At 43.0% G+C, this 16,808-nt stretch overlaps 2 protein-coding genes across 5 annotated transcripts in view; both read left to right on the top strand.

Moving 5' to 3' along the window:
* The window catches only part of LOC111977789 (forkhead box protein N2), a 135,602-nt gene extending 130,399 nt beyond the window's left edge, over positions 1-5,203 (top strand). For all 3 annotated transcript variants that reach the window (XM_070448681.1, XM_024007451.2, XM_024007452.2), the window contains exon 5: positions 1,464-5,203. In XM_070448681.1, the coding sequence (XP_070304782.1) occupies positions 1,464-1,924 (461 nt within the window). In that variant the 3' untranslated portion in view covers positions 1,925-5,203. The remainder of the gene's footprint in view (positions 1-1,463) is intronic.
* Positions 5,204-11,615: 6,412 nt separating this feature from the next.
* The window catches only part of LOC111978721 (F-box only protein 11), a 44,440-nt gene continuing 39,247 nt past the window's right edge, over positions 11,616-16,808 (top strand). For both annotated transcript variants that reach the window (XM_024008942.2, XM_070448680.1), the window contains exon 1: positions 11,616-11,984. In XM_024008942.2, the coding sequence (XP_023864710.1) occupies positions 11,897-11,984 (88 nt within the window). In that variant the 5' untranslated portion in view covers positions 11,616-11,896. The remainder of the gene's footprint in view (positions 11,985-16,808) is intronic.

The raw sequence follows: 16,808 nt of genomic DNA, 5'->3' as shown, positions 1-16,808 counted from the left end.
TCATACCACCCTCATGGAGCTGTTTTCTGGCCGTTTGAGCAGACACATGCACATTTGTGGGCCTGCTGGTGGTCATTTTTGCAGGGCTCTGGCAGTGCTCCTCCTTGCACAAAGGCGGAGGTAGCGGTCCCTGCTGCTGGGTTGTTGCCCTCCTCCGGCGCTCCTCACACGTCTTCCTGATTGTACTGGTCTCTCCCGGGTGGCGCAGTGGTCTTGGGGCACTGCATCCAGTGCAGCTGCGGCCCCGCAGAGTCTCTGGTTCGGCCCAGGCTCTGGTGTCGCAGCCAGGCCGCAACCCCGGAGAGATTCCGTGGGGCGCAACGCACAATTGGCATAGCGTCTCGGGTTTAGGGCACGGTTTGGCTAGGGAGGGTTTGGCGCGTAGGGATATCCTGTTCAGTAGTAAAAAATGTAATAAAATGTATGCACTCTGATGTAATCGCTCTGGAATAAAGGTCCTGCTAAAAATGACTAAAATGTAAGAATGTAAATGTAACTTGCCTGTCTCCTGGTAGCAGCCTGCCCTGGCTCCTGGACACTAACGGCTGACAGACACAGCCAAAAACCTTCTTGCCAACAGCTCGCATTGTGTGGCATCCCTGGAATGAGGCTGGCCAACTAACTGACCACTTGTGTGGGTTTTGTGACTCCGTCTCATGCTAGCACTAGGAGTGAAAGCACGCCAGCATTCAAAAGTGACGGCAAACATCAGCCAGGAGTGCATAGGAAACTGCAGAAGTGGTCTGTTGGTCACCACCTGTGCAGAACCACTCCTTTTTTGGGGTGTTTGCTAATTGCCTATAATGTTCCACCCTTTGTTCTATTCCCTTGCACAACGAGCATGTGAATTTATGGTCAATACAGTGTGTTGTGGCTCTGCTTCGGCTTTTCCCTCTTCGGGCCTTTTTTTTTTTCCTAAGTGGACAGTTTGATTTCACAGAAGTGTGATTGACTTGGAGTTACATTGTGTTGTTTAAGTGTTCCCTTTATTTTTTTGAGCAGTGTATTTATATGTCCGTATTCTTATTCATCCCTTGTGTGTGTATAAGGTAGGTGTTGTGAATTTGTTAGATTACTTGTTAGATATTACTGCACTGTTGGAACTAGAAGCACAAGAATTTCGCTACACTCGCATTAACATCTGCTAACCATGTGTATGTGACCAATAAAATTTGATTTGTTGTATTTTCTCCCATGTCTTCTCATAGTGTTCATTCGACGAGACACTTCTGCCACTGCTGTTGCTATCAATTGTTATGAATGTTAATTACTGTTGTCTGCTGAACAGAGACACTGCCTAGCCCGCCGCTTATTTGATTAAAAACACTTTCGTCTTTATCACATAACCTACTCCTACTGCCCCTGTTGCATCCTGAAACGCTCTTTCTTTAGTGTCAGGATGTTCTCCTCCTCCCTCTAAATCTTGCTCTCTCCCGCTCCTCTTCTTTCCCTCCCTGTCCCAGGTGATCCAGAGAGTCCCCTGGACCTGTCCCGGCCAGACTTGGTCCTGGTGAGCAGCGATCCTAACCAGGACCACAACTACAGCAGTATGGCCCTGCAGCGCTGCTCCTCCCGCTCCTCCTCCTCCTCCTCCCTCGACGATGGAGGCCCCTCCCCCGGCCATGCCCGCCACAGGCCCCGTACATGCCGCGCCGGCAGTGAGGGTTTCCATAGCGACGAGGACGACTCCGACCTCGGGGACCGGGACGAGAGAGGCGGCCGCCCCCGGCCTGCTCCTCGCCGCTCCACCTCTTCGGTGAAGCACCCGGCGGGTAAGAGGGCCCGTAGGGAGCTGACAACCAACCCAGAGCTGGATGAGGAGCTGAAGGAGGCGGCCGGGTCTCTGCTCCACCTGGCTGGAATCCGTACCTCCATGGACCTTAACAAACGCAGTGCCAAGAGCAAAAAACTGAACAGGAAATGAGGTTGTCATACTTTCCTGCCCTCAGACTCCTGCCCCTGTAACCCCTGACCCCTGATCTGATCATGTGTTCTGATTGGTCTTGGTTGTGCCTCCTTTTCTGGTTGCTGATTTTTAAGCCTGTTTTTGGTTTGACACATCCCTCACTATCCAACACAAATGGCAATAGTATCATTGACACAGGAGAACAAAGCCATATGGAGACTTTTGTAACTGGGGTGTATCAGGTGGGTGGGTCAGGGTAAAACTGGGATGTTTGAGGACTACTGAGAAGAACCATCAYAAAACTGCTTGTTTCTGATGGCTTCGCTGCAGATCCTCAACTCAAATAATGTTTTGGGGGATAAGACGGGAAAAGCTTAAAGTTTTTATAACTCAAGGCGTTGCATGCTTCCTCAACCTGTATCCTCTTCCAAGAGAATGTGTGCATGTCTCTAACAAACTAACCTCTCCTCATGTTGAAGTCAGTTTCTCCGTGCTGAAGATGCCACTGTTTTTTGATAGGTGACAACCTTGGTCTGGAATATCTTCCAAAAAGAGATGCAATAACTTAAACCACTTTTTATATTATTTTTTACTGTTGGTATTTTTCCTGGGTTGATGACGGTACTGCTGTTTAAAAACAACAGATTAAAGTAGTGCGGCTGATCGTAAACATCCTTACACGGAGTAGAACGCTGGACTGGGTCCATGTCAGGATTTAATAGCAGGGAGTGGAAACGTAACCAAGGGAATGTTGGAACTGCTACTGCCATGGTGGGCAGGGGAATAAAATAAAGGTGTCCGACTGCTAAATCAGGAAGAGTCCACTCTAGTCCTACTGAGAGAAACATCATTACATCTAGATCAGGAAGAGTCCACGAGTCCTACTCTGAGAGAAACAGAATTACATCTTCATTGCATTAGAACCTGCTCTTCCTCTGCTGACCCCTCTAATTCTGTCATTAATTATTTGCATTTAGTGTGTAAACTGAGAAATTACATTTAATATATTCTATCCTGTCTTGTCCCATCTTATCCTATGCAAGGTGTAGTGTAGATTAATCTGGCTGAAACTAAGCAAATGTTGTTGTAACCATAGTGATACCAAGACAATGCGCTTGGCATGAGGGCGCTCAGTTTTCAATCATGTAATACTAGTCACACCTACTCGAACGTTAGTATTCAGGCCAAAGGGAAGTTAAAACAAAGATGTTATAATAATGTTGTTGTGAGGTTAGATGGACAATGTTGTGAGACTTATTGTACTACTGCCCCTCCTGAATGTTGTTGGCTGACCCTGTGGCAGAGTTCAGACTGTGGTGACAGAAAAAGGCTTTGCTTCGTCGGAGGGCAAAATCAGGAAGTGCACCACTCTCCTCTCCACTGTACAGTGATGTGTTGAGGGCCAGTTGATTACATTGAGTTCAGTGACGGAAAGTACAGGATGTGGAAACAGAACTTGTGAAGTGATGAGGCCAGAGTGGTGCTCTTTGGAACTTGCATAAGTAAGCAAAATGCCAATATGCCCATATGATTAGAATAGCTTTTAGTTGGTGCACTGCAGTACAGTGTACTGTCCTCTGTCATGAGCCAACTTAAGTGCAAGTTAGGTTTCCACTTGTGTTGTATCACAGGAAATGCTAAATTAAGTCACGTTAGTAAGTATATATTGTATGCAGTGCCAAACATGAATTTGTGTCACAGAAGTGGAACTACCAAGGCCATTGCAGCCATCTTCCTCTTCTCACAGCATTTGTGACTGACAGTAATGTTGTTGCCCCTGTTTCTTAGAAGCCTGCCAACAGGAAATGTAGGAGAACTCTGACCTAGTCTGATATTCAGTTTATTTTGGTTGTTCTGGAATGGGAATCGCTGTATTCTGTGAATGGTAATTTTGTTCTTAGAACTAAACTGCAGTTCTCCTAAATAAGATGGACATGGAATACACTGGTCTTAACTGGATGTGAATAAACAAAGAACAAATGAATGGTGTCCATTTAAATTTATAATGGACTATTGAAAGGAACTTCTATCAAATAAAGGTAATTTGAAGTGAGTGGAAAGGTTACTTCCTCTCTCCCCTCTGGAAAATCCTTTTGATACTTATTTAGTTTTATTTTCTAAATGATATTTTACTGCCATAGACCACTATTTTCACTRTGTGTTATAGTGATTGTGTGTCTGAGAAAGTACTGTATATTGCCAATGTATATTGTCTTTCGAGCGGGTGTTTTTCAATTTAACCATGACTGCCAAGTTTTTCAATGTTTTGTTGATGGATAAAAGACTTGATTAACATTGATTCTGAACCATTTTTTTTGCCAACTGATGTTGTACAGAGAAGCAAAGGTAGACATTTCAGATGGCATTCCCTATCTTGATAGGGAAAGTTGATATAATCATCATAAAGGTGTTGAAGGGTATCTGAATTTGTACTGTTTGTTTAGATAATATTCTGACTGCCCTAAGTAGTCACACCATAGATATTAGTTGGCACCCCCTCTCCATGTTAGGATCCTGCCACCATAGATGTTGCCTACACTTACTGAAACTAAACACCCACATTTCTGAGGGTTGCCCTGGTGTTAGTCTTGGTACCCCCATGGACTTGTGTTTAAACGTAGATGGTTGAGAACAACTTCCAGTAACTGGTTCATGCTGTTGCTAGAAGAAAGCTCTTATCAGACTCAACATGAAGATGATCCTGAGTCTCTCAGTAAGTTCATGTTTTTTTATACTGAACAAAAATAATGCAACTAGCATTTTTACTGAGTTCATTTATAAGGAAATCMGTTAATTAAAATAAGAGGTCCTAATCTATGGATTTCACAAGGGTACAGCCATGGGTGAGCCTGGGAGCCAGACCGAGCCAATCCGAATGAGTTTCTCCTCCACAAAAGGGCTTTATTACAGACAAATACTCCTCAGCACCTCAGACTAATAAACACGACGAGGCACCCTAGGGGTCTGTATCGTCACCAGTAATGTTCGTGACACAGTGACAGATTATGCTAAACTCAAAGCTACATACATAGGATGCTTCATTGTTTGAAAATGTGTTGTATTGATTATGCGTTTTTATTTTCTCACTCAGTTGCAATTTATTGATTATGATAAAGCGTTTTGTCGCATTGAACTAACTAAAGCTGCCGACCCAGTATCCATCAGTCGTCTGCCATGTCTGTTAGACAGACCTTTTGGTTTGTGTATGCTAACCTGTTTATAAAGTTTATTTTCACCAAAGATATGCAATTTGCATTATATATGGTATTACAAAATAAATAAAATCTTGTTTTATCATTTTTGGGTCTGTTTGTTTTTACAAATGTTAACTTCTTTGATGAAATGGTCAAATTATAAAGACAAATCTGTCTAATAAAAGGATATACTGTATCAAGATAAATCTAATTTCTAAATTACCACTAACCAAAAATCCTTAAATGACATTGACATGGGTGCAATTGGGAAAATTATTATGCATTCAAAAACCTACACATTTGARCAACCAAAAGTGTTACAAAGTCCTTGGTTATGAAATCCCAAAAGTTCATGCTTTATTAATAAAATGTTGATTAACATCCCCACCTGCTGTTTAGAGCAGGTAATGACTAACCTTAAATGTAAGGGAGGTCAGAAGTGACTTGTAATGCAAATAATTATAGGTCCTGTTGTCCCAAGGGACAAACATCTTAGTCTAACATATTTTACTTAAAGCTTTACCCCATTTGACCACTCAGTGCTAACTGTGAAAATTGTCCAAATAATGAATTTCTACAATAAGGAACTCCGCCCTTTCTTGTGATAGTTACACATCAGGCAGTGCACTGCTCATGACTGCCAATTTAAGGCAAAAAAAACAACTTCTGCATGGAATTCTTTACAATTATAAAATAAAGCATATCCTACATCCAAGAGGATGTCTTACCCGATTGCCATTATAGTCCTAGATAATACAGCATCCTCTAGTGGTGAACCACTATTACATCAATGAGTTTACTTCTAAGATCAATCTGTTTTATTAGCAACTAGATAACAGAAAAATGTTATGTCCAGCATTAGGCCCTCGTGTAAAAATGTATTAAGCCTTAAGGCTGAGTTGGTAAAATTGTATTGCAATACTGTGACATTGTGTTCTAAGGATGTGTATTGATTGGCTTTGTATTGTGTGTGTGTGTGTGTGTGTGTGAGATCACACACACAACCCCAGGAAACATGCAAGGAATGATGGGATGCCATCTCTTACAGTAGCCATTTATGGTTCTACACTACAGCACAGAGCTAAGCTGATGTAAGAAACACAGAGCAGCGATACACACTGACTGGTGGTTGACAGTGTGATGATCATTTGATGGTAAGGGTGATTGAGCAGAGGGAATCTCACTGCTTCTGTAGTTTGTTGACAGTGCTATTGATGCTGTCAAAGAAGGAGCTGACAGACAGTGGAACAGTTAGTAGTCTCTTCCTAAAGCTGAGTGTGACTGAACAGTTACAAACAATGAATCAGTAGAAGATTTGCATCCATCTGATCTGTCCCTCTTTTCATTAGAGATGACATCTGATATGACAGAGACACCAAGCTAGTTTTTCCCCCTTTCAGCAACTATACTAGTGCATCAGGGTTGGGGTCAATTCCATTTCAATTTAAGAAGTAAACTGAATTTCAAATTCTCCTCATTCATGAGGAATTGTTTTCAGTTTCTGATTTCAAACGCAATCGACCCCATGCCTGGGCAATCCTTGGTTTGAGGCAAAGATGGTGGATAATGAAGATGTCTCAGAAAAGCAATTTACTATTGGCAGGGGAGCAACTTGGTTTTAGAAGTGGGGGGGACATAATAATAATAATTTTGATCCTGTTGGATAAACACGCCAAACAGCCAAACAGCCTACCCATCGCTCTGAGACGTCAGCATGGTCCTAAAGCACACYGTTGCCTTGTTTTGTATCACATTCCAATGACAAAACTGTGTGGGGGCATGTCCCTCCCGTCCCCAGTGAAAGTTGTGCCCCTGACTATTGGACAAAATGGTCAAGTGTGTGTTCTCTCKCTTGCTTGAGCATGCTTTCCCACGTGAGCTCACGGTTCCTCCATAATCTCTGGCATGCTCACTCGAGAGATGGAACTCCCACATACACAGACAGGATGTTTTCAGTGGGAAACTGCCGAATATCAACTGGCTCTGGTATACTTATCCCCCCCACCCACCCTCCCTCGCCCAACCAGAAAAACATTTGCTTGTGAGAAGTCTCGCTTTCTCTTCCATCTCTGGTTTGAGGTTTACGTCACCATTAGGCCAACTCCTAACAGATGGCGTCCTTTCCTACTTGACATTACTAGTCCTTCACAATGATCCTTCCGCCAACTGGACTCAAGGAAAGCAGAGCCTGGTGCCTCAGAGTAGAGTATAGGTCCATCTGTGGGTGAACATTCACTAGACTGGAGTGCATGAATAGATAGACATTTGACTGAGAGGAGGTAGTCTATTACCCATGATGCCATCCAAGGTCCCATACATGAAAGCTTTTTCCCTCTATTTCACTGACATGAATCATGAATGAGCTTTGCTCAGCAATTTCACAGATCAATGATCCATACATGAGGCACTATCTGACTGTCAGTATTTTTGCCTGACAATTGCCAAGTGACTGTGTCCCAAATGACCTTTGGGCCCTGTTCAAAAGTAGTACACTAAATAGGGAATAGGGTGTCATTTGTGACACARAGGTGTCTTGAGTGAATACACAATCAGTTTGCCACCAACCTCACAACATGTGCTCTATACAGCTGTCAGTCAGGAACTAAGTATCACGACAGCTGAACACAAAGGAGACCTCTGCTGATAAGTTCGCACTTGTGATTGATAAAGAAGTGTTTTTATTACACCGATTTACATAGACAGCGGAGCTGTGATAAAGGCCATGTACAGGAGTACTGCTGTCTGTCTGTAGGATTATTTGACTGGCATTGGCAGATCAACTCATGGTTCGAATCACAGTGACTCTTGGGGTGCCTAACGTGTCTTATGGGTGCCAGATGTCAATATCTTTGAGGGGGGCCGTATTGATATTTCAATTCTCATGGGGGCCTTGTTTTGATGCCCCCTCTAGCCCCCCTGTAATCCGAACCCTGTACGCAATCATGTGTGTCAGGGGGAAAGAAAAGGGTCATCCTGTCTATCCTACAGCAGGCAATCGGTTGTGTCAGATATGTCAGGAAGACTGTAATAATAAACCTATGCCATCTTCTACTTCAGACAACACAAAGAAACCACATTGACCAAATATATTTCCCCAATATCAGATGAATTGACAAATTACCTAGATCTACTTTGAAATGGAGTAGGCCTATAGTGCATGGCTTGGGCTTCAAATCAAATCAAATCTTTGTTGCATGCCCCGAATACAACAGGTGTAGACCTTACAGTGAAATGCTTACTTACAAGCCCATAACCTACAATGCAGTTCAGAAAAAAATGAAATAAATATAACTAATAGTTAAGGAGCAACAATAAAATAACAGTAGCGAGGCTATATACAGGGGGTTCCGGTACAGAGTCAATGTGCGGGGGAACAGGTTAGTCAAGGTAATTTAGGTAATTTAAGTAATATGTACATGTAGGTAGAGGTAAAGTGACTATGAATGGATAATAAACAGAGAGTAGCAGCAGTGTAAAAATGGGGGGGTGGGGACAATGCAAATAGTCTGGGTAGCCATTTGATTAACTCTTCAAGAGTCTTATGGCTTGGGGGTAGAAGCTGTTAAGCCTTTTTGACCTAGACTTGGCGCTCCGGTACCGCTTGCTGTGCGGTAGCAGAGAGAACAGTCTATGACTAGGGTGGCTGGAGTCCTTGGCAATTTTTTGGACCTTCCTCTGACACTGCCTGGTATAGAGGTCCTGGATGGCAGGAAGCTTGGCCCCAGTGACATACTCGGCCGTACGCACTAGCCTCTGTACTGCCTTGCCAGGCGGTGATGCAACCAGTCAGGATGTTCTCGATGGTGCAGCTGTAGAGCTTTTTGAGGATTTGAGGACCCATACCAGATCTATTCAGTCTCCTGAGGGGCAATAGGCGTTGTCGTGTCCTCTTCACAACTGTTTTGGTGTGTTTGGACCATGATAGTTTGTTGGTGATGTGGACACCAAGGAACTTGAAGCTCTCAACCTGCTCCACTACAGCCCTGTCGATGAAAATGGGGGCGTGCTCGGTCCTCCTTTTTCTGTAGTCCACAATAATCTCCTTTGTCTTCATCACGTTGAGGGAGAGACAGTTATCCTGGCATCACTGCCAGGTGTCTGACCTTGTCCCTATAGGCATTAACCATATAGGCATATAGCCCATGGCTTGGGCTTCATTAACCATAATTAACCATATAGGCATATAGCCCATGGCTTGGGCTTCATTAACCATATAGCCAGATCCAGATAGCTGATGTCCTGAAAGAGCTGCAAAACCTGGACCCGTACAAATCAGCTGGGCTAGACAATCTGGACCCTCTCTTTCTAAAATTATCTGCCGCCCTTGTTGCGACTCCTGTTACTAGTCTGTTCAACCTCTCTTTTGTATCATCCGAGATTCCTAAAGACTGGAACGCTGCCGCGGTCATCCCCCTCTTCAAAGGGGGTGACACTAGACCCAAACTGTTACAGACCTATATCCATCCTGCCCTGCCTTTCCAAAGTCTTTGAAAGCCAAGTTAATAAACAGACCACTGACCATTTTGAATCCCACCATACCTTCTCCGCTGTGCAATCCGGTTTCCGAGCTGGTCACGGGTGCAGCTCAGCCACGCTCAAGGTACTAAATGATATCATAGCCACCATCGATAAAAGACAGTACTGTGCAGCCGTCTTCATCGACCTGGCCAAGGCTTTCGACTCTAAGAATGCGGGGATTGACATCGGCAGACTCAACAGCCTTGGTTTCTCTAATGACTGCCTCGCCTGGTTCACCAACTACTTTTCAGATAGAGTTCAGTGTGTCAAATCGGAGGGCCTGTTGTCCGGACCTCTGGCAGTCTCTATGGGGGTACCACAGGGTTCAATTCTCGGACCGACTCTTTTCTCTGTATATATCAATGATGTCGCTCTTGCTGCGGGTGATTCCTTGATCCACCTCTACGCAAACGACACCATTCTGTATACATCTGGCCCTTCTTTGGACACTCCAAACGAGCTTCAATGCCATACAACACTCCTTCCGTGGCCTCCAACTGCTCTTAAACGCTAGTAAAACTAAGTGCATGCTTTTCAAACGATCACTGACCGCACCCGCCCGCTTGACTAGCATCACTTCTCTGGACGGTTCTGACTTAGAATATGTGGACAACTACAAATACCTAGGTGTCTGGCTAGACTGTAAACTCTCCTTCCAGACTCATATTAAGCATCTCCAATCCAAAATTGAATCTAGAATCGGCTTCCTATTTTGCAACAAAGCCTCCTTCACTCACGCTGCCAAACATATCCTCGTAAAACTGACTATCCTACCGATCCTCGACTTCAGGCGATGTCATTTACAAAATAGCCTCCAACACTCTACTCAGCAAACTGGATGCAGTCTATCACAGTGCCATCTGTTTTGTCAGCAAAGCCTCATATACCACTGCGACCTGTATGCTCTCGTCGCCAGACCCACTGGCTCCAGGTCATCTATAAGTCTTTGTTAGGTGAAGCTCCGCCTTATCTCAGCTCACTGGTCACCATAACACCCACCCGTAGCACACGCTTCAGCAGGTATATCTCACTGGTCATCCCCAAAGCCAACTCATCCTTTGGCCGCCTTTCCAACCAGTTCTCTGCTGCCAATGACTGGAATGAATTGCAAAAATCGCTGAAGTTGGAGACTTATATCTCCCTCACTAACTTTAAGCATCAGCTATCTGAGCAGCTCACCAATCGCTGCAGCTGTATACAGCCTATCTGTAAATAGCCCATCCAACTACCTACCTCATCCCCATATTGTTTTTATTTACTTTTTTTTGCACACCAGTATTTCTACTTGCACATCATCATCTGCATGTCTATCACTTCAGTGTTAATTTGCTAAATTGTAATTACTTCACTACTATAGCCTATATATTGCCTTACCTCCTTACTCCATTTGCGCACACTCTATATTGATTTTTTTCTATTGTTGACTGTACTTTTGTTTATCCCATTTATGTAACTGTGTTGTTGTTTTTTGTCGCAATGCTTTGCTTTATCTTGGTCAGGTCGCAGTTGTAAATGAGAACTTGTTCTCAACTGGCCTACCTGGTTAAATAAAGGTAAAAAAATWAATATATATATAGGCCTATAGCCCATGGCTTGGGCTTCATTAACCAAATATAGGCCTATAGACCATGGCTTGGGATTTATTAACCATATTGACCATGGCTTGGTATTCATTAATCATATATAATCCTATAGCCCATGGCTTGGGCTTCATTAACCATATAGGCCTTTGTTCTTCAGTCCTATTGTGGGCTACTAGCCCCCCGCACAGGACACAGGTTTTACGTTTCAATAGACTGTTCTGTACAGGAGACCCACGGGGTGTGCAGGGTTTGGTTCCAGACCAGTACTAACACACAGGTAATCGTGATGATTAGGCTACAGTAGGCTAATAATAGCAATAGTTCAGAAGGTAGTGAGTCCATAATAGCCTTTTTTGTTTCATTCTCAGTCGGTCAATTTCAGACATTACAGACACACATTCCTATTTGCAGTGGCAGGAAAAAACGGCCTACTTCGATGTGCTATTGGTGGATAGTCTTCCCATGTGATGTTCTTGTTGTCGGACGGTCGCTGTGTGCTAATGGCTCCTCCTGCAACAGTGATACGGAGCTGAGCAAGGGTTGCAGGGGCGACGCAAAAATATATATTTTTCTCGAGCCGCAGGAAAGGGTGACTTATTGCGCAATGTTTAAGAAAAAAACACTTTAGATTGCGTGCTTAGACGTCGTTCCAACTATAGAGAAGGGTTTGATTTATTTTATTCTAAACACCGCAAATGAACTCCGTCAGAGCAACCAGCAGAAGACCCAGGCGAGTGTCGAGGCCGCGCCCGGTACAGCCGGAAAGGAACAACCAGGAAAGAGGTAATGCATGTAACGTCACCGCTAAGCTAACTGGGCGCATTTTAAACCATTTCAGAAATACGTTGTTTCGGTTATTTGTTGACTCAAATTAAACGTTTGAATATAGCTATGTGGCTTTTACAAAAATAGGGTTGAAAACGTCTTTCCCGTTTGGCGGAGACGGTAGGAAACGCCGAGGCTTCTTGTTCTGTCGACAATCTCTTAGGCCGCGCTTTGTTTGGCTTGGTTTGTTCCTAGACCTTAGCGAATCCTTGCTGATCTTGACTATACTACAGGTCGTAGAAGAATGCCAGCTAACTAGCTAGATTGCTTAAACGCACCAACGACTAATAATACACGTGTAATAATGGTTAGCCCACGAGTTTGTCATGAGGTAGTTTTTTCTATTTTTTGGTAGTCTCGCTAGTGTTTATTGGCATGTAAAAGTTAGCCAGCTGGCTAGTACGCTAACGTAACAAGAAAATTGGCAACCCATGATGACGTTATCAGTAGACAACTAGCCAGGAACTACGCCTTTGTTTGAATARCTCTTAGGAAATTATCAAAGTGCACATTTACATACAATGATTGTTAAATTAGCACATTGGCGGCACATTTGTTTCTTTTAATTACGCCTTCCCTGTTAACTTAACCAAAGTTGCGTTTGGTCTTGAGACGAGTTGTGGTTGTGTTGGCTAACTAATATTAACGTTAGCTAAAGCAGTTAGGTAGTTGGCTATCTAGTCACATCAAATTGTAGAGAATAATATTGGTTATTATATTCAGCATGGATAGTTCAATTAACTACATAGTAGCTGAATAAATCACGTTTAGTTGTGGTTAACGTTACTCTCGCAAACTAAATTAGGCAGTTAGCTAAATTAGCTTGACGCATCTAAATTTGCTAGCTAGCTTATCCATTTTGTCTATGTGCGGCGTCTCACTACGGTAAATCACCCAGGTCTGGCTGTGTTGGGATTGACATCTGACGGGTAGACACCCATCAGCGTTGTCCCGAAGCGCACAGTGGGTTAGCAATGTGGTAACCAGGCATTCTTTCGAAAGATACATTGTTTACCTTTGAAATGTTATATGTGCGATAATCTCCAAAAATAGGCTCACTACCGGTACTTTGCCAGCTGATGTTTAGACAAAGATGACTAATTTCTAAATGCAGGGGAATTTCACCTGAAGGGACCAACCGTCACGTCAGCAGAGCTTTTTGTGAGTGCTAACTTTAGGTGATTCAGTTGGCTTGATAAAACTAGGTTTACTACAGTCAATTTGCCAGCTACGTTATTGTAATGACTATAAATTAACGTGACTAACTTGTTGAATAAGTGACAGATAGCCAGCACTAGTAGTACAGGATAGACCAAGCCATACAAATAACGTTAGCTGAGGCAGCTTCAACATAGTCAAGGCAGCTGTTCAAATGGTGATCTGAGGCCWCTTTGAATTGAAGAGGTGCATGTAACTTTTGCTAGCGAGGCTATTGGCTGCGTTTACACAGGCAGCCCAATTCTGAATTAGTCCATCTGCAGACCCTTACTACATGCCACACCCACTACATGTTGCGGACACTGCCATTAACGACTGCTAGCTAGGACACCGGCACACAGTGTCCTTCGCCAACGCCTGCGGAGCACTGCTTTCCCAGTTAATTGAATGTTACGGTAAGGGTAGTTGGGTTGGCTAAACTAGCTATCTACTTTTGCGCGCCATAAAGTTATGAGCTCGGGAGGCGAAGGACAGTGTACCAGTGTCCTTGCTAGTTAGCTACTTACCGTACTGTTAACAGAACTGCCGGAAAGCAGTACATGTCGGCGTGGACAAAGGACACTACCTAGCAGCCTTCTCCTGTGGTTATTTTTTTTTTTGTTGGGGGGGGGGGCTGTTGGCATCCTACGTTGATGCATTACCGCCATTTATTGTGCTGGAGTGTGGAGCAGAGACAGCGCTAGTAGCCTCAATAGCAGTGGCCACAGCATGTAGTAACCAGAGTCTACAGATATGTTATTGCAATTATTAGCTAAATAGCTGCTCTAATTGGTAAAAATATACCTCCAATTGTTAGAAAATATTTTCTCCTAATTAGTTATGCTGCGTTTAGACAGGCAGACAATTCTAATATTTTTCCCACTAATTGATCTTTTGACCAATCACATCAGAGATCCGTTCAACAAGGGAAATAGTTAGTGAACTTTGCCTAACATTAGCGAACATATTCCATTTGTTTTGTGTTAGCCGCGACAGTTTGAAAACGTTTGCGAACAGTCTGAAAACGTTTGCGAACAGTCTGAGAAGGTAGTATGTGGCGAATGGAAGTGTCTGCTTTGGGTCTAAACTGCCGCTAAAAATAGTCAAGTGGCCATGGAGACTTTCAACTGTATTTAGTAGGAATCGCCAAGTCATTTTCAGTTTGAATATTTTTGCTTTAAAAAGTCAGTAATCCTTACAAACAGTAGTTTGTCTTTTCACTAATATTTTGGAATGTGTATTCAAATCGTTCAACTGAAATTGTTACTCTGGCAAAATGTTCACCGCAAACAGAAGCCTTGTTAAACTCGCCTCAGATCTTTTCACATCAGATCTTTTTCAAAACTGAAAAAACAATGAGTGAAATAAAGATCTGAATTTGGCTGCTGTCTAAATGCAGTTTTAGGGAAACATATGAAGTTGAATAAGAATGTTTGCGACTGGCATTTGTGACCTGGGCATTGGTCTACTTCAGATATGGAATGRCATACACTAGAATAGAGATTAGCCCTAGGCTTCATTTACAGATTACAGGCCTACATATAGACATTTGCATTCTTCATCGGCCTGAAACACTGTTTTGTTTTTGTTACTACCACCTCTTAAACTGTTTCCAATCCATGTATCTGGTATTCTATTATATTAGATCTTCCTTTACTTTTGTACCCTAAAAACCTGAAATGTAATTTAGCTGATGTTGGCAAAATCATAAATGTGCCTCTGTTGCCAATTTCCATTGATCTGTTGGATGATTAACTAGTGGGGCACRGGAACCATGACAGGAACAATGCAGCTTAACCCTGGCTGTCTTTAGTAAGTGAACCCAGCTTCTTCTTATCAAGGTCTTTATTCTGTCTACTCCCCACCACCCCCAGGATCCCATCTCTAGTCTTGGTTTGTTCCCCAGTAATGATACATTGTTGATGCTAAAACTAAGGTGGAGCACAACCCGACACACTACGTGTCCTTTGTAGTGCTGACCCCATTTAGTCGACTGGTCGATTGTTTAGTCGATAGGCTGTTAGTCGACCGAGATTTCTTTAGTTGAGCAGTCGCAATTTTTTCGTGGTGCACAAGACACCCATCTGATTCGCGCCTTACTCAGTGGACTAATCCATTGCAGAGGCCACAGGGATGGCACAGTCCATCACTCTAATACATGTGATACTGACATTTTATGTGGTTATATTATTTAATAATGATGGTGCAATGCTAATAAATATAATATAATTTTATAACATGGGCTTTCCACCGCGTTCGATATGGTTGCTGTCCACGGTTCTGAGACGTAATCTTCAGTGCGGTGTAGAATTGGCACCTTTTCCAATCTTGCTATGTGCATAATAGCAAAATGAACCAGCATATTGGGATTGAGAACATTGCGGCGGAGGCAGCAGCAGCAGAGACGAGGAAAAAGTCCTTGCCTTAAGCCCTATTCTGACAGGATTAGTTTTACTGGCACAAGACACCACAACTGTAATTTTTGTCCCGTCTGAATCTGCCATGTCAATCATATGTACTTTGCAGAAGAGTTACAAATCCAGCCAGAATAATCAACAGTTTTTTGGCAAACTCCAAGGTCCTCTGATAATACTAGTCCCATGTGAATCTATATCCCTGTATTTTGAGATAAATGTCTGAGTTTGACAGGTGTTGCTCGTGGTTTGAGCAAGAAAACTAACTGATTGGACACATAGCCTATATTTGAAGGCCTACATGTATCAACTTTCACAGTGAATGCTTTTGTTCATATGTTTTGTGTGTATTAATTGAATATTGGCAAATGCATCATCAAAAAATATTGCGCATATTTAATGTAACCTTTGCTGTAAATGGATCACAAAGCAGCATACAACTGCCTAAACATTTGGAAGTAGAAAGTTCACTTTCGCATCCACAGCCTTAAAACTAATTGTAAGTGCAAGTGCACTGTTTAGTTCACATCTGAAGGCTGGGGGGCATTTAGGACGTCTTCTGCGGATSTCTAAAATATCCTAATATTTATGATCATACTTCCTCAGTTCTAATATTATGGTGACACTATACCAAAGATGGTTTGGTATGGTTTAGAAACTTGGGAACCAAGCTCTAATAATCAATGTAGCCCAGTTATCGCCTGGGCTCAATTTATTTAAAAAAGAAGGAATTACAGGGGGCAGTTTGGAAAAATCCGAATCACGTCCGAGTCATCCTCTGGAATAACGGACATTATGGGGTAATAATTACATAACCAACATTCTCTAGTATTACTAGTCCTGTGCGRATAGGGCTTAGCCTAGTTGTATAAGAAAATTGAGGATCGAGCAAACCCCAACTTGATTAGGTCTATAAATCAATAGCCTAACTGTTAAATGTGTCTGGCTTTATGTCATCCATATACAGTGCATTTTCATCAGTATTCAGACCCTTTACTCAGTACTTTGTTGAAGCACCTTTGGCAGCGATTACAGCCTTGAGTCTTCTTGGGTATGACTACAAGCTTGGAACACCTGTATTTGGGGAGTTTCTCCCATTTTTCTCTGCAGATCCTCTCAAGCTCTGTCAGTTTGGATGGGGAGCGTCGCTGCACAGCTATTGTCAGGTTTC

Source organism: Salvelinus sp. IW2-2015, linkage group LG18 (assembly GCF_002910315.2).
Source record: "Salvelinus sp. IW2-2015 linkage group LG18, ASM291031v2, whole genome shotgun sequence".
Lineage (NCBI taxonomy): Eukaryota > Metazoa > Chordata > Actinopteri > Salmoniformes > Salmonidae > Salvelinus > Salvelinus sp. IW2-2015.
This window is presented reverse-complemented; position numbering and strand designations above follow the sequence as displayed.